This window comes from Peromyscus californicus, unplaced genomic scaffold (assembly GCF_007827085.1).
Source record: "Peromyscus californicus insignis strain IS unplaced genomic scaffold, ASM782708v3 Scaffold_7__1_contigs__length_154581171, whole genome shotgun sequence".
In the NCBI taxonomy this organism is placed as follows: Eukaryota; Metazoa; Chordata; class Mammalia; order Rodentia; family Cricetidae; genus Peromyscus; species Peromyscus californicus.
The window spans coordinates 95113501-95139897 of NW_026294595.1; the positions used below are offsets into that span (position 1 = coordinate 95113501).

At 40.8% G+C, this 26397-nt stretch overlaps 1 protein-coding gene across 4 annotated transcripts in view; it reads right to left on the reverse strand.

Annotated features, from left to right (window-relative positions):
• The window catches only part of Ttbk2 (tau tubulin kinase 2), a 134826-nt gene that overhangs the window by 8998 nt on the left and 99431 nt on the right, over positions 1 to 26397 (reverse strand). For all 4 annotated transcript variants that reach the window (XM_052722705.1, XM_052722704.1, XM_052722703.1 and 1 more), the window contains 5 exons: positions 20480 to 20637; positions 15214 to 15430; positions 11138 to 11349; positions 9218 to 9803; positions 2501 to 3768 (listed from right to left, as the gene is read on the reverse strand). In XM_052722705.1, coding sequence (XP_052578665.1) covers positions 2501 to 3768; positions 9218 to 9803; positions 11138 to 11349; positions 15214 to 15430; positions 20480 to 20637 — 2441 coding nt within the window. The remainder of the gene's footprint in view (positions 1 to 2500; positions 3769 to 9217; positions 9804 to 11137; positions 11350 to 15213; positions 15431 to 20479; positions 20638 to 26397) is intronic.

Genomic DNA, 26397 nt, shown 5'->3' on the forward strand with positions numbered 1-26397 from the left:
CAAACATTTCCTTGCTAGAGCTGAGAACTCTACAAGGTCCTGACCCTTGTGTTACTAACCAAATCAACTATCAAGAAATTGCCTAAGGATACAAATGGCTTATACCACATCATTCAAAGTGATAGGATGGGACATTTCCGAGACAGGTATATTTTTATTTTGTTTAGTTTAATTTTAGGAGTTCAATCATAAGGTGGTAACTTCAAAGATAATGGTCCCACTGGCTGAAATAACTCTTTTTATTCTGCTGGCTTAAGTCTGAAAAAGAATGACATTAAACTTTATTTTACTATGCTCTAGTTTTTCGTTCTGTTCTCAGGATATGTAAGAGTTGCCGCCCACTACCTCTGCTTGTATCTCTGTCCATTACCGCAAGCCCCCGTTTCTGTGACTGAAGTGACTTTCAGAGACACGAAGAACGGGTATTTTCTCACTCTGCTGCTACTTTTTTTTCTTTTCTACTTTTTTCTTTTTAGGGAACTAAATATTAATGACTAGGACAGGCTAGAAAGATGCCTCAGAGGGGAAAGGTGCTTTGCCTCCAAGTTTGATGACCTGAGGTGGAAGAAAAGAACCAACTCCCTCAAGTTGACTCCAGCTGCCACACAAGTACAATGGTGTGCGCACACACACAGTTTTTTAAAAGCACATTTGTACAGTGAGAAGCAGTAGAAACTGTAAGATAGGAAAACTGATACTGAGTCTGAAGAAGAGAGTGCCTAGCAAGTGGAGTGATGAGGGCACCAGAGGAGTTGCAGATGGAAGAGAGAGAAGAGACCACCTGAAGAAGAGCTGGAAACAAGACCTAACATCCAGTAAGCTAAAGAACTCTAGGCAAGATGACCCCAAAGCTACCTAATCACATATCATCAAATTGTCAAAAGAGTCTTGGGAGCAGCAAGCAATAAGTAGCTTTGTCATGTACAAAGAGTCCTCAAAGACTTTTCTCATCAGAACTTCTGGAGGTCAAAAGGCAGTGGTCTGAGGACTGAAAATTTTAAAGCTCTAGGGAACTGTCAATCAAGAACCCCATGTTGAGAAAGTATCCTTCAAAGATGAGGGAGAAATGAAGATACTGTGAGGTAAAAGCTGAGGTAGGGCTTGGCAGTATAGTACTCAGCATGCATGAGACCCTGGGTTCAATACCCACCTACATAACCACTGTATCACCCCCAGACCTGCCATCTAGCAGTGCTAGTTGAAGTTACTGCAGGTTGAAATGAGAGGACACTGGACAGCAACCTGAAGCCATGTAGGGAGATAAAGATCTGAATAAAGATAAATATGTAACTATACACAAAGTCAACTGTAAAAGTGTTATTATTCTTACAGCTCTATTTTTTTGTTTCCTGAATGATTTAGGAGACTAATACGTTTATAAAACATCTAGTTATTAAAGCTGAACATGACTGTTGTACATCTATAATCCCAGTGGGAAGATCAGGAGTTCAAGGACAGTTTGAGCTCTATAATCTCAAAAGCAAAACTAAACAATTATAAGCTTGTTTGGAGACATAAAATTAAGATGTAATCTTATGATGTCAACAAGTACAAGGAATGCGGATGGAAACTTAAAGGGGCACAGTGGCGTGTTCCTGGTATTACACTGCTAAACACCCAATTAGGTAGAATGCTGGAACTTCAGGACAGTCTGTGGGCTCCATGTTGATTACAATGAAAACGGGCACCACACACACACACACACACACACACACACACACACACACACACACACACACACCAGTAGGAAAGAAGACAGACACAATAAACAAAGAACAAAATGCTAATTTAAGGCAGGGCCAGCAAGATGGCTCAGCAGGAAAGGTGCTTTTCCACCTGACAGCCTGAGTTGGATCTCTGAGACCCACAAGGTGGAAGGAGAGAACTATTTCCCACAAGCTGTCTTTTGATCTCTTCATCTGCAAAGGCACACTCAGAATCACACACAAGTGTAAATAAATAGAATGTTGTAAGGCCACTATAAAAAAAACACCCAAATGATAGAAGTCCCTTCCCTCCCAACCATCTTTAAAAGGAAGGAAATTCTGCAAGACACTAACACGAATGACCCTAAAGACTTTCTGCTAAGTAAAACAGGCCCTCTACAACTGGACAAATACTATACGTGCTACTACTTAGCCCAAGGGTTTATAATGACCAAAACCAGAAAGAAATCAATGAATGCTGCTGGGGCTGGGTTTCAGTTTTATATGAAGAAGAGAGCCCTAAAAGTGGATAGTGATGGTTGCATGGTAAAATTAAGAGTTAATGCCACTGAAAAGGACACTTAAAATGAGTAAGATGGTAAATTTTATGTTAGTTTTATTTTGCCACAGTAGAAACAAAATGCATTAGTCTGGGTCAATCTGTACTGTGCCCTAAGGCTTGTGGGAGGGAGAAGAAAACATGCTCAAAAGAACTGCTACCACTGATGTCATACAGTAAAGCACACCTGAAAACACCATTACACTCCATACACAAGGAAAACAAGACGCATTACCTGGCTTCTACTCCAGGCCTGATTGGTGGCTTTCCTGGTGGTGGCCGAGGCAAGAACTGAGGTGAAGCTGAGCTATTAACTTGATCCGTGCTGACCCAGGAAACTGGCCTTGGAATCTTGCTCTTTCTAGACTGGGAGATGATGGGTGTCAGAAAGCCATCTTCAGCTGATCTACTCAGGTGGGAATCTACTGCCAGTCTGGAAAAGGGAGTGAAGACTTCTTCCTCAGAAAAGGGAACAGGAGCAGCGGCTAATTTCTCCTCTATCAGCTTATCAGAGGCACTTGAGAGGTCCCCCAGGAAAGAGTTGAACTGCCTTTTTTCTACCAGAAGTTTGACTAGTTCTGGCTGATAGGCTTTCTTCTGTAGAAGCTTTTCTTTTGCAGAGACTGCAGAAGATGATTCAAAAGTTGAATCTATTTCTTGTGCTAAAACAGGGATCCGGCTGTGCCTGGTTACAAAGGATGACCGAAGTATGTCCTTCCGGGTGGGAGGACCATGTTCATTCTCTGAGACACAATGATATAGCTCTCCATTTCTAGGGACAACTTTCTCTCTCTTTCCCTCTTGGTGCAAAAAAGTAGAGAGGTCTCCCTGCTGTCCTGGCAAGTCTTCACTCTTCATGTCCGCATCCTTAAAGAGCTTCGTTTGCGGTACCGCCACCTGGCCAATCTGCCCTTCAGCAGGTGGGTCAATGACTTGTTGAGAAATTTCTGAAGTTCCAGTTGTCAAAAGCTTCAGTATCTCATGGTTTTTGTCCTGATTTGGCACCACACTAAAATTCTGTGTCTTTGATATATCAAGAGGTTCGGTGGTAGCTGACTGATCTCTTTCTGCAGTTACTAAATCTCCTGGGAAAGAGATTTCAACACAATGCTGCCCTTTACTTAACTTCTCATCTTCATTATCTGAGCCCAGAAGAATGCCTTTTTCCTCTGTTTCTCCAGGAAGATTTTCAAATTCTTTCATAACTAATCTATTATGGTCAGGAAAGTCTTTTGGTCCCAAGTCTTGAGATGTATCCCCGTCTTTCATATTGGGTAACATGTCATGACCAGTATGATCTATCTGAAGTCCCAAATCCGTTCTGCTTCCTCCACTAGGAAGTTCGCCCTCTGTTGCAACCAAGCAGGAGAAGTTTTCTCTGGGAGAATAAAGTTCCACAGTGGGTTCCAAGGGCTGAAGATCTTTCTTCTCTGGTTGCGGACCATAGTGAAAGCTTCCTGAAGTTGACTGTGTTGATGCCGCAGAAGGTCTAGGAATTGTAATCTGGAGAAGTAGGGAGAAAAATGTAAAACATCTAATTATGTGGGGTATCAATCAGCTGCATGGTCTGAGATGCAATACTTCAGATTTCAATTTCTAAGAGTGACAAAGACTTTTACCAGGTCTTCCCAACTCATACTAAATGAGCAATTGTGAATAAAGATGAAGGACGTTCAAGTGGGCCTCAAAGGAGTTGCACAGAACGAATGATTCCCCTAGAGGTTCTTTGTGCTTGCTCCTTTCACATGCCTATGCCCCAGAAGACTGATTTCAAAAGACGGCATGGCCCAGACTCCCTGCAAATAGGTGTCCTATGATAAGTTAAATTCTATTATCCCCACACTAAAGTCAGTTTTATGTGAATACAATTTAATATCTTTTTTAAAAGGCCTTTTTGGAGGAACCGGATAAACTCAGATCACTTAATGAAGACTATTAAGTCCTAGGAAAACAAAACAAAACACTTTGTGTCAGGAACATAATTAGGCTTACAGACATGTGAATCCTGCAGACCAATCTAGACAGAAATCACCTGACTGATACATGAAGTAACTCCCAAATAGGACAGGCATGGTGGTATATATCTGTAATCCCAGCATTTGGGTGGTTGAGGCTTGAGGAATTTGAGTTCCAGGTCAGCTTGATTTATGCTATAAAATTTTGTTAAAATAAATAAAAATAAGGAACTAGAGTCGTGAGGATGCTTCAGCTGAATCCAAGACAGGCTATTAGGGTTCAGAACTGCAGTAATCCCAGACCTATTGTGAACTTGAAGAAAGGCACTAAGTTCTCCTTCAGGAGGTCACCTCCTACTTCCTAAATAGTTAAACATCTTTTTAAATTATTCTAAGATACCGAGGTAGATGGCAACTTCCTAATACATGTTTTCATTACATTTATTTATTGTGTGTGTGTGCATGCATGTTCACTTGCACCATAAAACATACGTGGAGACCAGAGGGACCATCCACAGGAGGTCAGTTCTGTCCTTCTATTATGTGGGTCTGGGAACCAAATTCTGGTTTTCAGGCTTGGCAGCAAGCACCTTACTCAGTAGACAATCTTGTCTGTCAGTCTGTGTGTGTGTGTGTGTGTGTGTGTATGCACTTTAAACTTCATCTATTTATTTATGAATGTATGTGTGTGAAGGTATGCATGCCATAGCTCAAATGTGAAGGTCAGAGGACAACCTTCCACTGTATGGGTCCTAGGAATTAAACTCAGGTCATTCATCAAGATTGGTGGTATTTTCATCTGCTAAGCCATCTTGCTGGCCCTCTGTTATATTTTTATAATGATACTAAAATCTGAAATTCAGAGTACTTCACTTTTTTTAAAGTTACTTTTAAGATCCAAGTGTGGCAATAGTTAGAAAAGTAGTTGTAAAATGACATTAACTATTAAATAACAAGGGAGATGAACATCTACATTCACAATAAACCAAGAATAGCCACCTCGTTAGTATGCGTAATTCCAACACTAATCCAAAAAGAATGAAACAGTGTTTACAAGAGCAATGTTTCACTGGCCTTCTGGGATCGAAGCCAGAAGTAACTCCTACAGATCTGAGATTAACTCCTTTTGATTATCTTATGACCTCTGTGTGGGTGTGCATGTGTGATTAGCAATCTTATATAAGGAAAATGTGTATGAACAGCCAGACAGAATTTCAGGCAATTACAACAAACTGTACATAACCTATTCTCATGTAACAGTCCCATAGCCTTTTAAATTTTGTAAGATATTCAAGTTCATTTTTACAAATTCTATGATAACATTGCTATTTTTGTTTCCCCAATTTTAGTTGAATTCCATTATTAATACAAGTTCCTAAATGAAGAAAAACAAAGACAGGACCTAGGTTTTGAAAGTCATGCACACCACAGCCTGTTACTGACACAGCATGTGCTCTCAAAATCTGGGGAACTGCGTCTGCAAAAACCCTGACGAGATGAAATGAAAAAACCCAGGATCAAGAAGAGAAAACAAGGGGTTAGAGATTTAGCTCAGTGGTAGAGTGCTTGCCTAGCAAGCACAAGGCCCTGGGTTCGGTCCTCAGCTTCGGAAGAAAAAAAAAAAGAAAACAAATTCAAAGTGTAGCTGCAATACCTCCCTTGACCTTGACGTTCAAAGCACGCTCCCTATGGACTAAACAGTAACCTCCCCATAAGATACCGTTTGCATCTTCCATACCTTGAACTTCTGTAATTCATACCTGTTAGAGCATCACTTTTTTTCTCTCTCAAGACAAGGTCGTGCTACACAGCCCAGGCTGACCTTCAGTTTACAACCATTTTCCCGAGTTAGTCTCTGGGATTCGAGGCACCAGCCACCATGGCCAGCGAAGGCAGGCACACTACTGTCACTTCTATTCTTGTGCTTTGCTTAACATCATCCATGCCTTTCTGCACTTCCTAAATCACCTCTGAGATTTCCGTTTCCTTCATGGTGTCATAGTTTTAGTAATGCCCAATATTAAAGCCTACATACTAATGAGTACAGAAGTCTTATGATTTATTACAATCAAGGAAACTACCAAATAGAATTAGTTTACACAGTTCAGGAAGAATAGCATTAACTTTTAGTTACATCATGTTAAGAGTTGGCCACGCAGCAGATGACCATATGAATCAACTATCCTATCCATTTTATTTTTGGTTGTGAGCCTAGCCTTTAACGGCTGAGCCATCTCTCCAGCCCTCCTATCCATTTTAATTTATGAATCACACTTTTGTTTTTCTCTTGCTCAAGTATAATAAAAAAAACCTTGGGAAATTAAACACTTGCACCAAGTAGCCTGTTTGTGGTTTTTTTTTGGTTTTGTTTTGGTATAACATGGAAGGTATAATAGCTATATGTTATATTGACCCATGGACAAGGACAATTTAGAAGTAATACAAGTAGTAGAATAATGTATTGGTTGTAACATTGCCCAGAATTAATTAAGAATTCCTGTCCTTTTAAAAATTTATGTTTTGGTGGTCGGTAGTGGCACACACCTTTAATCACAGCACAGAGACAGGTGTAATCTCTGAGTTTGAGACCAGCCTGGTCTATAGAGCGAGTTCTAGGACAGCCAAGACAGTCAGGACTACACAGAGAAACCCTGTCTCAAAAAAACAAAAACAAAAACAAAAAAATTACATTTTGGGGGCTGGAGAGATGGCTCAGAGGTTAAAAGTACTTATTGCTCTTGTAGAGAATCTGAATTCAGCTCCCAGCACCCACATGGCAGCTCACAGCTGTCTGTAACTCCAGTCCAAGGGATCTGACACCCTGTTCTGACCTCTATGGGTACCAGGCATGTTCATGAGGCACAGACATATATGCAGGCAAAACACTCATACACATGAATTTAAACAAAACAAAAAACAGTATAGGCTATGGGGGACAGGGGAGGGGGAGTACACATGCCTTTAATCCCAGCACTTGGGAAGAGGAGGATCTCTGGGAGTTCAAGTTTAAGACCAAGTCTGGTCTACATAGTGAGTTTCTCTGTAGCTAAGACTGGCTTGGACCATGCAGCAATGCTCCTTCCTTGATTTCCTGAGTACTGGGATGAGCTAAAGTCCTAAACAACCAGGGGGTGGGGGGAAATCCTAAACAAAACAGACCTCAGGTTTGATTAGACATTAGCCCTAGCTTACTTAACCCTTGAGCTAGCTAGTGTTCTCTATGCCACAAACAACCTATAAAATTGTACAAAGCAGTTCGAGGGGACAGGATCAATTAAATTCTGATTGGAAAAGAAGAAGTCATTTATTTCCCTATTTTGGAGCACTGACAAATCCTTACAGAGTGTTCAGAAAGCAAAATTTCATTGGTATCTTTTCCAAGTGTTTTATAACTGGTATATCAAAACATGTTTTAACAAAAACCGTTTCAATTTGGGAACAATGCTGAGGCTATTATGTTAGAAAGGAAGCCTGGTACCTGCCCCTGTGTCAGAACCAGAGCACTTGTAGGTGCCTGAAGCTGTGCAGGCATCCTTCCTGCCTGAGGTTGGCTTTTCTGGGACTCCTCCTGCTCAAAGCCACTGCTTACCTCCAAAAGGCAACTGTTCTCAACAATGGCATGCCCAGGGCTGAGAACTGGCAATACTGTTCCTCCAAAAGGTTTCTTTTCAGAAAACTTGGTACAACTGCCTTCAAACACTTGAAAATGAAGTTCATTCTACCCCAGACTTAGAAAAGTAGAGTTCTGAAAGCCAGGCTTGAGAGTATACATTTTATATCGTGGCTGTCTCACAATTAAGAGAAATGTAAAACATGAGAAATTTCTGAGTAGAGATTTCAAAAAAAGCTCAGACTTGTTAACAGTATATAAAGAACAAACTACAACACAGGCCTTTCTTAGCAGATGTATAATAAAATTCTTCAAAATGGTAATTTTATAATAATTTGTGCACATACACACATAAATAGGCAGACCTTATAGTCTAATTATAAATGTTGCAAAATTAGGTTATAATGATAGTTCATGTATTAAGTTTGATATAACAAAGAAAAGCTCACTTACATTATTATCTTCTTTTTTCCCCCCAGACAGGGTCTCATTATGTACCCCCAGCTGTCCTGAAGCTCACTCTGTAGACCAGGATGGCCTTGACCTCACAGAAATCCAGCTGCCTCTGCCTCCCAAGGGCTAGGATTAACCAGGCATGCGCCTGGCTTTATTTTTTCCTTACTGCAGGGTGACTATGAATTTAGTATAAATACTATTGTTTACATGTACCTATTTGCTAAACTTAAGCCTCTAATTCTTACACAACCTTAACTGATCAACTAACCTACCTTCTCTTTATTTAGATACAGGGTCTCACTGTATCCCAGACTAGCCTTGAATTTACAGTGGTCCCCTTTACATAGCTTCCTAAATTCTGGGATTATAGCTGTGAACCACCATGTCAGTGTGTGTGCGTGTGTGAGAATGTGCCTGTATGTGGGGACACACCTATTTTTTGAGACAGATCTCTCACTAGATCTGGAACTCAGTGATTTGGCTAGGCTGGCTGGCCAGCAAGCTCTAGGGATTCATTTATCTTTGTCCTGGCCCCCCAGCCCCCACACACTCTGACTCTGCAGTGCTGGAGTCACAGATGTGTACTGCCATGCCTGGGTTTTATGTGGGTACTGAGTATCTGAACTCAGGTCCTCATGCAGGCACAGCAAATAATTTACTGATTGAGTCAACTTCCTAGCCCCAATCTTCTCTCTTTTTGGTTTGGTTTTTTTATGTTGTTGTTATTTTGAGACAAGGTCTCACTGTGTATCCCTGGCCGTCCTGGAACTTGGTATGTAAAAGAAGCTGGCCTCAAACTCACAGAGATCCACCTACCTCAACCTCCTGAGTCCTGGGATTGAAGGTGTGTGTAACCACACCCAGCTCAGGCTTTTCTTAATAACAAATTGAGCAGACAACACCAAATAATAACAAAAACACCGTTTCTTACCGCAGTCAGGGGGCCTTCTGCTTGCGCCTCCATTGGACTTGTGGGAGTCACTGTGATGAACTGACTAGCAGCTCCAGCCTGGAGGTCTAGCCTGTCTGGGTACTGTTCTGAAGCAGCAGTGGCAGGGCATTCTGCAGAAAGCGCTAAGACCACACCTGAGGTTTCCTGTAAGTGATGGTTGTTGGTCCAAGGACCTACTTGGATCTTTTCATCTTGAGCTGACCCTTCAAGGACCTGAAGCACTTCAGGCTCCTCATCTGAAGGGCTTCCAGTTGTTTTATGGCCTAACACCTCATTTGTCCTAAAATCCTGAAGGTCTTGCTCTTTGTCCACAATCACCCATTCTTTGGAATCAACCTCCTGCTTGCAAGAGCTTAAGTTAACCGCTATAAATCCATTGCTGCCGCCACCATCTGCCTGCTCTGGAGTGTTGGCAGAGGCAGGCTTGGAGGCATCAGGAAGGTATTCTTCATCATAGTGCCAGATGTGGTCAGTGCGGGACACAACAGGAACACAAGGCTTATGAGGCAGAGCAGGGAGAACAGATTCCTTTCCTGCACTGGAATCTTTCTGCATTTTCTCCATGCTTAAGGAAACAGAAAGAAGTTATTCAGTTGTCCTTAGAGAAACATTTATTATATACTGATAAACTCTATGTGGAACAACCATTCTTTTTTATTTTTATTTTTTTTTTCCAGACAGGGTTTCTCTGTATAGCTTTGTGCCTTTCCTGGAACTCACTCTGTAGCCCAGGCTGGACTCGAACTCACAGAGGTCCACCTGCCTCTGCCTCCTGAGTACTGGGATTAAAGGCGTGCGCTACCACCGTCGCCCAGTTGTGGAACAACCATTCTTACAAAAGTGTGATAAGTACGTAGGAAAAAAACAAAGTTCACAGGGTCGATGGCGTTTTTTTCTTGCCATTCCTGCTCTTCCCCACCACTGTCCACTTTCAAAGTCTCTTTTGTCACTTGATGTCCTTGCCAAACTAAGTTTTTATTCCTATTGCTCTCTTACATCTAGTTCTCATCTTAACTGTAATTCAAAACGGCTAAAGCATGGTTCAAGTCTAATCCATCCTTTTGATCATATCTGGATATGTAAAAATGGATGACCTTGCATTTCTGATCATTCTGCCTCTAGCTTCATAGAACTGAGATTACAGACATGAACTACAACACAAACTTTTATGTCTTTCTGGGGACTGAACATAGGGCCTTATATATGCTAGGCAGGCACTCTAGCAATTGAATTAGACTCTCAGCCCAAATCCATAGCCATTCTTAACCTAATATTTCATTGCCAACAGCCCCAGAGTTGGGACTATAGTGTTCACCACCACATACATCTTAATTATCTTGAAGCCTTTTTATTAATTATAAATATACCTCAAATCTTACATTTTTATTTCCATTTTTTTACCAAAATTTGTTAAATGGAGAATGTGCCTAACTGATCAAAAGCAACAATCATTACAGTATTTACATTCAGACCTCTAAAGTTTAGCTCTTCTTCTTCCTTGGAAGGTGGGAGCACTACAGGGCACAGTGGCAAACTTGCTATGTATTTTCCCACTGCATCTTCTGTGTGCCCCTCACTCCTGTCTACTGTGGCCTTTACTGTGCCTTTCTGCCTCTACACTGTTGCCTCGAAGAGTTCACTTTCTAACAAGGTCAAGGAAAATACGTACACTTGATTACTATATCTGGTTTTAGGAAGTTAGCACTCTCAAAGACAAAGACTTTGCTATAGAGTCTGTAATGATATTAGACTTCACTAAGAATGATGATGATCTATAACTATGATATGAACAAATGGAAGCTTAATGGAGTCAGTGTTATAAAAACACAAGAATTTCTTATGTGAAAGAATTTATACAATGGATATAAAATATAATAGAAAAAAAGATACATTACATACCAGGTCTCAAGAAACTTGTCAGTATCTGGCTTTGGCTCTAGTGTCAGACGTTTTTCTAGCTCAAAGCTATGAATCGAACGTAACTTCCTTACTAAGGGAACATCCCTGTCTGGCTGAGTAATCTCTGATCGGACACGAATTGGTGAGCCCAGGCTTGGAGCATTGAGAATGCCATTTACTTGACCATGGCTATTTTCTTCTTCAGTAGCAGCCTAGAAAAAAAAATACAAAATAGAATCATGAAAAATTCTCCAAATATTATACATGGGAGAAATCAGTGGAGTCTTTCAAATAATATCAACAAATGATTACATGTATTTTCAGAAAATTAAAAAAAATTTTTTGTTTGTTTTTCTGAGACAGTTTCTCAGTGTAGTCCTGGCTGTTCTGGAACTCATTCTGTAGACCAGGCTGGCCTTGAACTCACAGAGATCCACCTGCCTCTGCCTCCCGAGTGCTGAGATTAAAGGCATACACCATCACTGCCAGGCTCTAAAGTGCTTTTTTAATTTTAACTTTAAAAATTATACTTATGCCGGGCGGTGGTGGCGCACGCCTTTAATCCCAGCACTCGGGAGGCAGAGCCAGGCGGATCTCTGTGAGTTCGAGGCCAGCCTGGGCTACCAAGTGAGTCCCAGGAAAGGCGCAAAGCTACACAGAGAAACCCTGTCTCGAAAAACCAAAAAAAAAAAAAAAATTATACTTATGAAAAAAATTATATTTATGTATTTGCTTATTTACTTACTGTATATATGTGTGTATGTGTTGTGGAATATTTGTTTACACTGCAAAGATGTGTCTTTGCCAAGATGCTTTCTGATTGATTTAATAAAGAGCTGAATGGCCAATAGCAAGGCAAGAGATATAGGCAGGATTTCCGGGGACAGAGAGGAAGAGGAGATGAATCGAGGCATGCAGGAGACGCCACGGAAACGTGGGGAGAATAAAAGAAAGGTAAAAAGTCACATAGTAAAATGCAGATTAATATAAGCAGGTTAATTTAAGTTATAAGAGCTGGTTAGAAACAAACCTAAGCTAGGGCTGAGCTTTCATAATTAATAATAGGTCTCCCTGTCGTTATTTGGGAGCTGGTTGGTGGGACAGAAAAAGAGTGGCTACATGTGTGTGCCCTTACCACATGTGAGTATGGAGGTCAGAGGACAACTGTATGAGCCGACTCTCTCCTTCCATGTGAATTGCCAGGCTAGGTGACAAGCACCTAAACCTCCAGACTCAACTCACCAGCTCAGAAAATGAAGGTATTTTGACCTTGTGGCTGGAGAAATGGCTAAGCAGTTAAGAGCATCTATTGTTGCTGGAGAGGACTGCGGTTTGAGTTCCAGCACCCACATTGGGTGACTCACAACCACTTGTAATTCCAACTCCAGGGAATCTGAAGCCAGAACTACATGAAATAAAGTTGTGTTGTTTACAAGGCACCTGTTTTATGATTTTTTTTATTATAGCAGCCCAAACATACTAAGAATATATCCTTAAGAATTTTTTTCTTTTTTCAAAAGGTAACATTTTCACTTAAAAAAAAAAGATTACTTTTGTTTCAAACTGCATGCCCATGTATGCACACTGAGTGTAGATGCCCTCAAGAGTCCAAAGGCATCAGATCTCCTGGAGCTGGGATTAAAGGTAGTTGTGAGCCAACAGGCATAGATGTTAGGAACTGAACTCAGGTCCTTTCATCAGCAGTATATGCTCTTAATTGCTGACCCATCTCTCCAGCACCTCCTTAAGACAATCTTTTCGTTAGCAACATAAAGAACCAGGTTTGTGATATTTTCATACATATCATTATACTTGCTCATTTTAAATCCCCATGCCACCCTCCCCTCTTAAATGTTTAAAGTTATATAACTTAATAAAGGTACAAAGATAGGACAAATGTCTCAGAATTGATCACAGATGATCTTGGAAGGATATAGTAAGGGGACTCCAGCCAGCCCGAGCATGGCAAACATAGATCCCTTATTTGGCCACTTCCTCCTCCTGAGGCTGACTACCAAGGTCCAGCTATCAAAATATTGAAGTCCAGCAATCAAAAGCCCCCTTTGGCTGCCCTAATTAACATGTCCAATCAAAATTAAACACTTGGCTTCCCCTTTTGCCTTTATAAACCACCATTTGCCTATGGGCCAAGTCTGTCTCCTCTCCATCCAGAGGCAGTCCTTTGTTGTCACACACCCCCACCCCAGCAAATACCCCCTTTCCCTCTCTCTTGTTCCTTTCCCCTTCTCCCTCATCCTCTACATCCTGTTTTTGTCTCTTATTCCCTGTCCTTTGTCCTTCTTGGGCAAATAAATCTCTTTTGTGCTGAGAACTTGGTTGTGGGGTATCCTGAGCTTACCAATCCTTACATATAGTCCCATTCATAAAGTATAACTAGCCAGCTTTCTACCAACTACATTTGGAAGCCTGAGCCCTAAGCTTCAACCTCTTTCTCAACTCAACTCTTTTTGTAGTTGTTTTGTTTTGTTTTGTTTGTTAGTTTGGTTTGAGACAGGGTCTCATTGTGTAACTGTGGCTGGTCTGGAATTTAGTATACAGATCAGAATGGCCTCAAATTCACATGGATCTGCCTGCCTCTACCTCCCACCTGCTACGATTAAAGCATCTGGCCCAATTTTTTTAAAAACACTTCAACAGCACATAACACCAACTACCATTGTACCGAACGGCCTTTTCAGCATTATCTTCATATTCAAAATGGGAAAGAACGAATGAACGAGTGAGAGCCAGGAAAGTCTGGGGTAATCTGCCAGAGACAGTTACAAATCCTCACTCCTCTTCCCACACTCACAAGTCCACCTTGCTTACAACTCTACGAAAGTCTTTCATTTATCATCCACTTTATCAGTTCACCATCAAATGTGATCTGTGATCTTCTCACTCCCTGGTTGTCAGCCTCTTCACCTCATTAGAGACAGCTCCCCAGGCTGTGCACAGAGCTCCACTGATCAGTCAAGAAAGGGTACAGAGCTCCGTCACATTATTTGGAAAGATGATCAGCTTTTGTTCTACAGATATTTCTTTTCTGTTTGTTTTTCATGTCTTCCCTCCTTCCTCCTTTCTTCCGTTCTTTTACAGTGAGGGCAGAGATGGAACCCTCAGGCATGCTGGGCAAGTGCTCTCTACCATTAAGTCATACTCCCACTCCTGATTCATTTTAAATATCTATCGTTTCCATAAAACACAATGAATATTAATACTTGGTATCTAAACCTGAGCACTTTGGAACACATTAGCTAAAATATCACAATTTCAAATATTTAAAGTAATTAGCAAGGGTGCTGGAGAGATGGCTCAGTAGTTAAGAGCATTTGCTGCTCTTTCAAAGGACCTGGGTTTAGTTCCCAGCACTCACATGGTGGCTCACAACCATCCATAACTCCAGTTCCAGGGGTCTGATGCCTTCTTCTGACCTCCAGACACCAGACACACATGTGGTGCAAATACATACGTACACGTAGGCAAAACAGTTATATACATGAGAAATAAATTTTAAAAAATTTAAATAAAATAATTAGCAATATTTTGTTCTATTTTACACTCAAAATTGAGAATCATAAGCTGGTGGGATTATTTAGTAGATAAAGCTTCTTGCCACCAAACTTGAGAAGCTGTTTTCTTTGTTTTTTAATTAAAATATAATTACGTTTGCTCCCTTCCCTCTCCTCCCTCCAACCTTCCCCATGCACCCTTGCTCCCTCAACTCTCAAATTCATGGCCTCTATTTCTTCAACTGTCTTTACATATGTATGTATATATCTTCCTAAGTACCTAAACCAACCTGTTCCGTCCATATGATGTTACTTGTATGTATATGATTTCAGGGTTGAGTACCTGGTATTAGATAACCAGTCTGGGGGCTCTTCCCTGGTGCAACTATGGAATGCTGAGATGGAGGTGACCAGGGTTTGATCTCTAGGAGTAACATGGTAGAGAGAACAACTCCTGTAGGTTCACCTTTGCATGCGTGCGCTCTCTCTCTCTCTCTCTCTCTCTCTCTCTCTCTCTCTCTCTCTCTCTCTCTTGATATCACTCCCTATGCAAGAAATACGCACCTTACAAATTCCAAGCTTTATCTTGTTCTTGTTGATATCCATCTCTTCCCAGACATCCTTTTCCTGAGGGCGAATGTGCCCCAGAGATCCAGGCAATTTATCTGGTGATACACCAACAGGGATACCATTCTCCCCATCACTAAGCTGTTCATCTGGAAACACTTCATCTGTATTTTCTCGGAGCAAGTCTCCTGGGATAGGAGTGGCATTTGCAATTCTGAAAAGAGAGGGGAGGAAAACAGAAAACTTCAAAAGACCAGAATCAAAAGTTAACATGAAACAGACTGTTCTACATTTTGTCTCTGGATTTTAAGTTTATACATAATTAAGAATTAAACAAAACCTAAAGCTTTTTTTTCTTCTTTTTGGTTCACCATGTAGCAGTGGCTATCCTGGATCTCGCTCTGTAGAACAGGCTGGCCTTGAACTCACAGAGATCCTCCTACCTCTGCCTCCTGAGTGCTGTGATTAAAAATGTGCGTCACCCCCGCCCTGCTGACAATCACTTTAAAAGTCAGAAACATGCTGGGTGGTGGTGGCTCATGCCTTTAATCCCAGCACTCGGGAGGCAGAGCCAGTTGAATCTCTGTGAGTTCAAGGCCAGCTTGTCTATAGAGCGAGATTCAGGACAGGCACCAAAACTACACAGAGAAACTCTGTCTCGGAAAAAAAAAGTCAGAAACATCTGTTCTACTTTCCATGATTCTTTCATCAATAAAATAAAAATTTCTATTCTTTAACATTTTTGTAAATAATAAAAGCAATTATACATAGGGAAATACTAAGGGCTATAAGGAAATAAATGTGATTTAGATGATTTTTTATTATGAAATGTGTACTACTGTTTCTTTTATTTTTAATATTTATTAAACTAAGACTTTTTTAATTCAGTATATTTTGATCATGTTTTTCACTCCTTCCTACCCAACCAATTTTATGTCCTTTCTCTCTCTCTTTAAAACAAACAAAAGAACAAACAACAAAAAGAAAAACCCAAAACTAAACAAAAAACCCCACAAAAACACAAACGAAAATCAAAACCAACCAGCAAAAGAGCAATAAAACAAAACAAAAAAGAAAAGAAAAAATTGCCAACAGTGAAACAAAACAATGTCTGCTGCTTTTTCATCACAGAGTTCACGAAGTTCCTACTATGCCCAAGGCGCCAGGCAAAACAAAGGAGAAAATCAGAAAGTCTGAAATTAGAGAATTCATACAGATCTACATAAGGAGAATAAAAAATATTTATAGGTATTTGTCTATATATTTCTTTCTTCCTTTCTTTCATTTGAGAGAAAGTTTTACTTTTATCCCACACTGGCATTGAGTACGGCATCTTCCTAAATCCTGGGATTACAGGAGTACACCATCATGCTTGGCTATACAGATTTCTTCTGAATGAATTCCAGGTCCTGTTTTACATAGGTGTCATCACTCAGCCTACTGGTCCAGGAGAGGCTTTTAGTTCTTAGCCATCACTAACTCAAAAGGCCTCTGGGAACTCTGTGCTCCATAAACACTAGTGCTGTTGTTGTTTCTATAATTTATTTATTTACTTATTTTTTGGCCTGCATATATATCTATGTGAGGGTGTCAGATCCCCTGGAACTGGAGTTACAGACAGTTGTGAGCTTACACGTGGTTGCTGGGAATTGAATGCAGGTCCTCTGGAAGAACAGCCAGTGCTCTTAACCACTGAGGTATCTCTCTAGCCTCAATACTAGTGTTTTTAAAAAACATTTCTGGCTGAGCACCATATTTAGCATACAAAGAAATTTCTAACAAGTAACCTGGAATGTCTGAACACAGGAAGACAGCCCTCAACGGATTGTGTTGACATACACCATTACTGTGAGCAGCCATACCCTGGTCAGCCATGGTGGTGCACACCTTTAGTCCCTACACTTGGGAAGCAGAAGCAGGCAGATCTCTGGGAGGTCAACAGAGTGAGTTCCATGACAGCCAGGGCTACATAGTGGGACCCTGTCCCCAAAATACCCCCGGAGGAAAAAAACCAAAACCACAACAAAAAAACTAAAGGTCACATATGTACACTAGCACGAATGTTCTAGGAACACTTCATTTCCTTCTGAGACCACCAATCGTTTCCCAAGGTCTTGTTCTGATTTTTTGCCCTTTGCTACTATCTCTACCTAAGTTGGTCAATTTTAAGTGATCTCTTTATCAATACTGTAGGTAAACAACCTAAAAAGTTGATTGTTCACTGAGCACGGTTCTCACAAGAAACCTTGCAGCCCAGTAAAGCGGTCCCTGTACTTCAGACTCAGGAAACAATAAAAGGTGGTTTGGCCTGAAATTGTCCAAATGTACAAACTATTAAAGATCAGAAATAAATTGAGTACTGAGAGATTTTTCAGATATGAGTTCAATATAATTTACTTATACAAGGAAAGTATACCTGGAAGGCTACTGACCATCCTTTCTTCCCGTTTTGATCCCTTAATGTTCCAAATCTTTTCCCCTTCTGCCCATCACTCTTCTCTACAGTGATTCCACTTCCTATTTCCTTTTTCTACTCCTTGGGAAATAAACTACATCTGTACCTACAAACTACTCTATTTTCACTCAATCCTAATCTTCCTTATCTGTTACACAGTATCATGTAATTCAAGGAACTCATCGCCATCTCCATCCGGGCTCTCGTCCACATGACTCAGGCTTCTCCTTTGTATTTATTCCTTATTTTTTATTCTTTCCGTATCATTTTTTCCTTTTCCCAAACTCTCTTAATCAAGAGTTTGACAAGAGAGAAACAATTCCTCACCAAGAAAATTATGGCATGTTCAGGGATATGAAGGCAAAAGGGGAGGGCGGGGGTAGCTCACTTGGTAGAGCACTTGGCCAGCACACACCAAAGCTCTGGGTTTACCCCTAAAACCTATGAAAAAGGGGGGGGGGAGGGAAGGATAAAAAGAAAAAAATTAAGAAAAGAGAGAAAGTAGGGCTAGATGGTTCAAAGGTTAAGAGCATTTGCTGATCTTGCTGAAGACCCAGGTTTGGTTCCCAGCACCCACAAATAACTTCAGTTCCAGCAGATATCACATCCTCTTCTAAACTCTGTGGGCACCAGGCCATGGAGTCTAGAACATGTAAGGCAAACACCCATAAAATAGTCATAAACCTTAAAAGAAAAAAAAAAGGAGTAAGGAAGGTAGTGACCAGTCAGTATGAGGTTATCATTAGCACATGGTCTATCCAAAGGAAAACATAAAGCAGCACGGTGGCACAGACTCAAGAGGCTGATGTAGGAAGATCCACAAGTTCAAAGCCAGTCTAGGCTACACTGTAGATAGAGTTTTCCTGCCTGGCCCACAGTCAGGACAAATCTCTCTCACCTGCCAGTCCCACAGCCGCTCAGACCCGACCAAGAAAACACAGAGACTTATATTGGTTACAAACTGTATGGCCGTGGCAGGCTTCTTGCTAACTGTTCTTACAGCTTAAATTAATCCATTTCCATAAATCTATACCTTGCCACATGGCTCGTGGCTTACCGGCATCTTCACATGCTATTTGTCATTGTGGTGGCTGGCAGTGTCTCTCTGACTCAGTCTTCCACTTCCCAGCTTTATTCTCCTCCTTGTCCCACCTACACTTCCTGCCTAGCCAATGGCCAATCAGTGTTTTATTGACTAATCAGCAACACATTTGCCATACAGAACATCCCACAGCACTACACAGTGAATTCAAAGCCAGATGGAATGCATAGTGAAACCCTGCCTTAAAAAAAATAAACTCAGCCGGGCGGTGGTGGCACACGCCTTTAATCCCAGCACTCGGGAGGCAGAGCCAGGCGGATCTCTGTGAGTTCGAGGCCAGCCTGGGCTACCAAGTGAGTTCCAGGAAAGGTGCAAAGCTACACAGAGAAACCCTGTCTCGAAAAACCAAAAAAAATAAAAATAAAAATAAACTCATCAAGCTTGGCGGTGGTGATGCGCACCTTTAATCTCAGCACTCAGGAGGCAGAGGCAGGGGGATCTCTGTGAGTTTGAGGCCAGCCTGGTCTACAAAGTGAGTTCCAGGACAGCCAGGACTGCACAGAGAAACCCTGTCTCAAAAAACCAAAATCCCAAAACAAACAAAAACTTAAAAGGAAAAGTGTCTAATATAAGTAAAAGAGAAAAACATTAAAACATGGAACTAGGGGCTGGAAAGATGGCTCAGCAATTAAAAGCACTTGTCCTTACAGAGGATCTGGGTTTGGCTCCTAGCGTCCATATGGTGGCTTAAAAATGTTTATAATTCTAGTTCCAGGGAATCTGACACCATCTTCTGACTTCTGTGGATACCCAGCATATACATCATACACACACACACACACACACACACACACACACACACACACACACACACACCTCTCTATCTATCTCTCTATCTATCTATCTATCTATCTATCTATCTATCTATCTATAGAGAGAGAAAACACCAGTACACATAAAAATAAACATTAAAAAAAAACCCACACAAATGGAAATAGCTGGACATGATGGGGCACACCAGTAATTCTGGATTCAGGAGGCTGAGGACAGAAGGATTACAAGTTCAAGGTCAGCTTGGTTATACAGCAAGACTCCTGTATCAAACACTTAAACAAACCCAGCAAATAAATAAGAAGAAAAAAGAATATAGATGGAAATATACTATACCACTTCCTAATATTCTATATAAGTTAAGTACTTTCATAAGAAAAATATGCCTACACATTTTGTTCCCATGGAGTTTAAACACAGTGCAGTTAGAAATAATTATGATTATGTTGTGTGGTGGTGGTGCATGCCTTTAATCCAGCATTTGGGAGGCAGAGGCAGGCGGATTTTTGAGTTCCAGGCCAGCCTGGTCTACAGAGTGAGTTCCAGGACAGCCAGGACTACATAGAGAAACTCTGTCTCAAACCCCAACGCCCCCCCCAAAAAAAACCCCAAGAATAATTATGACTTATTCTTTCAGGTTCCCATATATATTCTTTAGAAATACAAGTAATGTTCCTCTATTCTGAAGAAAACCCACTGTACCTCTGGTATCAACAAGTCACATTAGCTCTAAGCTCCCATTTCACAGAATGAACCATTAGTATTTTCTGAATTAAGTAATTCCAAAAGCCTAGTAAGAAAAATATTTAACTCAAGGAAATGCTCAAGGCTCTCGCACATGTCTTAGCACTTCACAATCTGAGGGGCTCAGGATGGACTGACGGGAATTCCTGCATTCAGAAAAAGCACCGCTCACTGCACTGTGTAGGACATACCCAATTGCAGCAGGGGTCAAGCGGGTGTGCAGCTGAGGGGTGGCAGAGGTGGTGGTGGTGGTTAGGGAGCCGTCCGTCCCACTCTTCTCCCAGTCAAAAGGGTCACTCTCAATCACTCCAAAGGTCTTGATGCCATTGTCAAACACGGATGCAAGAAGCTAAACCACAAAGAAGGAGACCAGAGTGAGCCAACAGGAATAGACTTACCGTTCTTCTATAGCAGAAAGCACACCAGACCCACAAAAAGGATTATAATACGATTTCCTTCAAAATTCATGGTTCAAGGAAGGAAACCAACTGGGACTATGTGGATGACAATAAGAAATTAATGTTAATTAATTAACTAATGTTGATTGTGGTACCAGTATATAGTCATATGAAACATTTTGTTTATAGAAGATATATTGGGCTGGAGAGATGGCTCAGAGGTTAAGAGCACTGACTGCTCTTCCAGAGGTCCTGAGTTCATTCCAAGCAACCACATTGGGGCTCACAACTATCTGTAATGACACCTGGTGCCCTCTTCTGGCCTGCAGGCAGAACACTGTGTACATAATAAATAAATAAAATCTTAAAAAAAAAATAAGAAGATATATTATACAGCCTTTCATTTATAATCTACTCTCAAACAGCTTGGTAAAAAGAAGTATGTACCATGATTATACATAGCCATATATATTCAGGTGAACCACTCATTTGGCTATGTATCTATCTATAAAGAAGATTTTTTAAAAAAATTTATTTATTTATCATGTATACAGCATTCTGCCTGATGTATGCCTGCATGTCAGAAGACACCAGATCTTATTATAGATGGTTGTGAGCCACCATGTGGTTGCTGGGAACTGAACTCAGGACCTCTGGAAGAGCAGCCAGTGCTCTTAACCTCTGAGCCATCTCTCCAGCCCTAAAGAGGACACTTTTGTATGGCTGAACCTAAATAAGTAACCAGTAACTATAGCTGGGATGTCCAAAAAAGAATCAAAGAAAGTCCTGTGCTGGGCAGCAGTGGTGCACGCTTTTAATCCCAGCACTATGGAGGCAGAGTCAGGAGGATCTCTGTGAGTTCAAGGCCAGCCTGGTCTACAGAACGAGATCCTGGACAGGCACCAAAACTACACAGAGAAACCCTGTCTCAAAAAACCAAAAAAAAAAAAAAAAAAGAAAAAAAAAAAGAAAAGTCCTTGTACGTTCTTTGTGTGTGTTTATGTCCTTTTAAAAATGTCTCTTTTATGTATGTGTGTTTATATAAAAAAATTGTCAAATTAATCCTTTTAGTTTGATTTGTTGTGTATATAATTCATTGTTACCCCACCACTTGTCCATAGGCACCATTTTCCATTTCCTGAGTGCAGCTCCATTCTCTACTCATCTCTCTCACTTTGCAAGTATCCTGACCTTTGGGATTCATTTTTACAGTTCCTGCTCCAGACCTGAAACCAGCACTTCTCACTGGAGCATTTTGCCCATACCTTTGAGGTTTAAAAAGATAAATCCAGCTATTAAGTGCACAGCAGATGCCAGAGACTGGGATGATAAGAGGTGGTAAGAACCAGCCAGGAGGCTACTTAAGCCTCATGGTCAGTTAAACCATCATGGTTACAGTAAACATGATAAATGATGTGGATATGATCTGGAAAAGAGCTCAAAGACCCTGTTGACAAAGCTGATGAAAACCAGGAGGGTAAGGACAGAATAAAGGCTAAGTTAGATTTCTGCCCTGAGCCACTGAATAAACTGTAGTGAAATGAATTTTTAAAGCACATTATTCAAGGCATAGAAAGGGCAATCAAAATGAGATTCTGAGTAATCTGAATTTTCTATTTCTCTAATTTCTAAATGTTTATGCATTTTTTTTTTGTTTTTTGAGACAGGGTTATGTATTATTTTCAATAACAACAAATTTAACTAAAATGTACTTTCTAAAGCAATTTGGTTCAATACCTACCCACATCAACCCACAAAGATGGTTGATGCTAGTTTCCAGCCATTATCAGACATAGACTCAATGAATTACTATTCCTCTTAGCCTTAGCACAAAAACAATCAATAACAGTGTCATTTATCTCCATATAAAATTTTAATTTGCCATTTGAAAGAAAATGGATAGGAATTATTTGTAGCATGATATATTGAATTTCACTGAGGCTCTTGATTTCTGAATTCTAATTGAATGAATGCAAACTAATAGATCAATAAAGCACTTACCCCAGAGAGTACAATACAATACTGGCTTGGCTAATGCAAAGATCATTCAATGCAAAACAGAGTGCCTCACTTCAGTGACATGTAAGTAGATGAAACAGTAAAGTAATACATGCACTGTTTGCTTCTCTGCTCTTTGAGCTATTTAGGCCATATGGGAGCAAAACTCAAAAGTTGTATTGCACCCACCCTCTGGGGAATAGACCCAGCTGGACAGAGGATAATTAATGAAAATAATTTAGGAGGATACACAGTATCAACTGTTTTTAAGGTTTCTGTTTTTAATTTTTTTTAAGTTTTTCTTCAATTTAAATTTTATGTGTATGAGCAATTGCCTGCATTTATGTACATGTAGCATGTGTTCCTGGTATCCAAGGAGGCCAGAAAAGGGCATGAGATGCCCTGGAACTAGAGTTACAGATGGTTGTGTGCTGTGGGATGTCCTTCTGTACACTGAATATATGTTGTTTCCAGTGGTTAATAAATAAGCCGCTTTGGCCTATGGCAAGGCAGCGGGAAATCCAAGGAGAGAGACAGGAAAGAGAAAGGCTGAATGGGGAGATGCCAGTCTGCCATCCTAGGAACAACATGTAATGGGATGCAAGGAAAGCTACGGAACACGTGGGGATACACAGATTAAGTTATGGGTTGAGTTAAACTATAAGAGCTAGCTAGCAAGAAGCCTGCCATAGGCCATACAGTTTATAAATAATATTAAGCCCTTGAATGATTATTTTATAAGCAGCTGAGGGACCTTGGGGCCGGGCAGGACTGGAGAAACCATCTGACTACAGTTGTGACTCACAAAGGTGCTGGAGCACAGTCTTCACCCTAGGGCACAGCATGCAGCTTGGGCATTGCTTTCTTCTATTAAGGTGGTATGCCACAGCACTATCCTCTAAGCCAGAGAGGCGGCATCTTAAGACCAGCAATGTCTGCTTAGAAATGCTCACAGCTGGGCTTGTTGACTGTTGATGCTCCTTTACAAAAGAATATCCAATATAATTCTGGAGACTATCCAGCACTCCTCTCAACTAGTTGTATGCAAATCTGTCCTAACTGCATGAAGTCTTGAGGGAAAGAGCTAGAATATATATGCTGAGAAAGACTAGGGAGAAAGAGGAAGCCGTCATCTATACAGAGTGAAGACTTTTGTCCAGTTTAGCTGCTCTCAGGCCACCCACACTTCTGTCAGTAACTTCTCCTTTGTGTGTTGTAAGTAAGTCCAATAAAATAATTCACTGGTCCCTCAGGATGAACTCTGGTGAAACAGAATTCTGGCTTGTGACTGACATTGCTTAGTCTTCTTCTCCCATGGAGAAAACTCTCACAACAGATGGGAAATTTGTTAGCTTTTATGCTTCATGGTATGGAGAAAGAAAATTGGTAAATAGAAGAAAATGTTAGAATGAAAAAAATGGAAATATTTTTAGTAAAGAAGGACTTATGTATAAAGATAGATGGCTGAATGTTTCTCCAGAATGGAAAAGAAAGCTGAGAAGAAAGGCACCACCTGCATGGTCTTAACACCCAAGATAAAAGTGTAATAAAAGTGTAACTAAACACCCAAGATAAAAGTGTAACTAAAGATTATTATGTTGCTCTAACAGTCTGAGGGGTCTCACTCCCCAGACACTAGGTGGAAACCCATGTGAAACCCACTGTTATTTTGACAACTACAGGTCACTAGTGATTCTCTCCTTGACAAAAAACTGTTGCTCAGATGGAAAACTTCAGACCCTGGCTCACTGCTGCACCTACTTACAGCCTAGAGAGACAGGCCCACTATTATTTTAATCAGAAAATCACTATCATTTAATCAGAAAATTAGACTATGGCTTAATTTCTTTCCTTTTTCTCTTTCTAGAAACAATCTGGAAGGGACTTCACATTGATTCTAGCCACTCCAACAGCTATCAAAATGCCTAAAAGCAGATCCTAGGTTCAATGTTCTGGAGACTAGCTTTGGAGTCCCAAGGAAAAAGAGGAGACATCAATCAACAGATCATCTTGTAAGCTCATCAAGAGATTCTAATGGACTTTGAAACCAGATCAGTCACTGCCCCAATTCTATAGCAGCAGCTAGGGTTACTCTAGGGGGGAGGGTAAGGAGGGGGTAAAAATAGGAGATAAAATTTGGCTAGGAAGTTTAGGGTAAAAAGACCATAAAGAAAAGTAAAGTTCTCTCTTGGATAAAAAGCCAGAAATGTGCCTGCATTTTCTTGGCAGCCCCATCTTTGCCAGAGACCAAAGACACCAGAAGGGACCCTGACCTCTGATCTAGCTCCTAAATGATTCTAGGAAAAACCTTTTCAGAGCAAGAGAGGTTGAAGCAGAAAATTGTTAAGCAAAAACTCCTTCTGAACAAGAGAATAAAGTCCTAGCCTGGGTGGAAACCTAATATTCCATTTGGGATAGGTCAATTGCCGCCCCAACGGACTACCCCTAAGACAGCAGCATCACCTTAAGCCATGTGTCAGGGGCCTCCTTCAGAGGCTCACAGAGACCATGCTCACCAAACACTCCCTGGTCACTTTCTGTCTTTAGAGACTTTAGAAGTCAGCACGTGCTGGCTGAGTTTTAAGAAAAAATATAAATAAATAAAAATGAAAATGTATAATAAAAATGAGGAATAGTAAGAAACTTTTTTTTCTATCAAAGGAGGCTAGCCTGTCAAGGACCCATATTCCATAATCTCTACCCACCCTGTAAATTCAAACTTTGTTATTGTTTTGTTTTTGTTTGTTGAGACAGTTTCTCACTGTGTAACCCTGGCTAGCCCAGAACCTGCTATGTAGGCAAGGCTGGCCCTCAATTCACAGAGATCCACCTGCCTCCACCTCCCAAGTGCTGGCATGAACCAACACACCTTGCTAAGAATTCAAATATTTTAATCTCCCCTACTGGTAAAACTTTTGTTTACCCAAGACCCTGCTGCATTACCATAACATAATGGCCCCTTCCTCCTTCCCTGCCTGCATTTTGGGCTGCTTTCCAAATTAGCCAATCAAGAGTAGATTGTGAGTGCTGAAGAGATGGCTCAGGGGTTAAGAGTACCGACTGCTCTTCCAGAGGTCCTGAGTTCAATTCCCAACAACCACATGGTGGCTCACAACCACGTGTAATGAGATCTGGTGCCCTCTTCTGGCCTGCAGGGACACATGCAGGCAGAATACTGTGTGCATAACAAACAAACAAACAAATAAATAAATAAAATCTTAAAAAAAAAGAGTAGATTGTGATGACGAACCTCAGCCAATGAGAAACAGCCAACCACTCCCTTCTATTAGTTAGGAATAAAGACAAAGTCATCTTGGTCACATGAGCTACTTGCTAGCCTGGTTTGGGTCATGCATGGCATACCCTCTTTGCAAAAAGAAATTGTTGGGTTATTTTCATTTGATTCACATGTTTCTTTGTTCAACATCAAGAGTATGTTTTTCTATCATTACTGTGTTAACTTCTTGCATGAACTGAGAAACATTCCCATGGCTCTCAGGAGCATATCTAGTAAGGTAACAAAACAAAGTACTGCTTTTTAAGGTTGAGCTCAAGCTGGGCACAGTGGCTCATACCTCTAATACTAGCACTTGGGAGAGGCAGTGGCAGGGGGAATCTCTCTGAGTTCCAGGCCAGCCTAGTCTTCATAGAGATCCTGGATATTCAGGACTACATTGAAAGAGCTTGTCTCAAAAACATAAAATTCAGCTCAT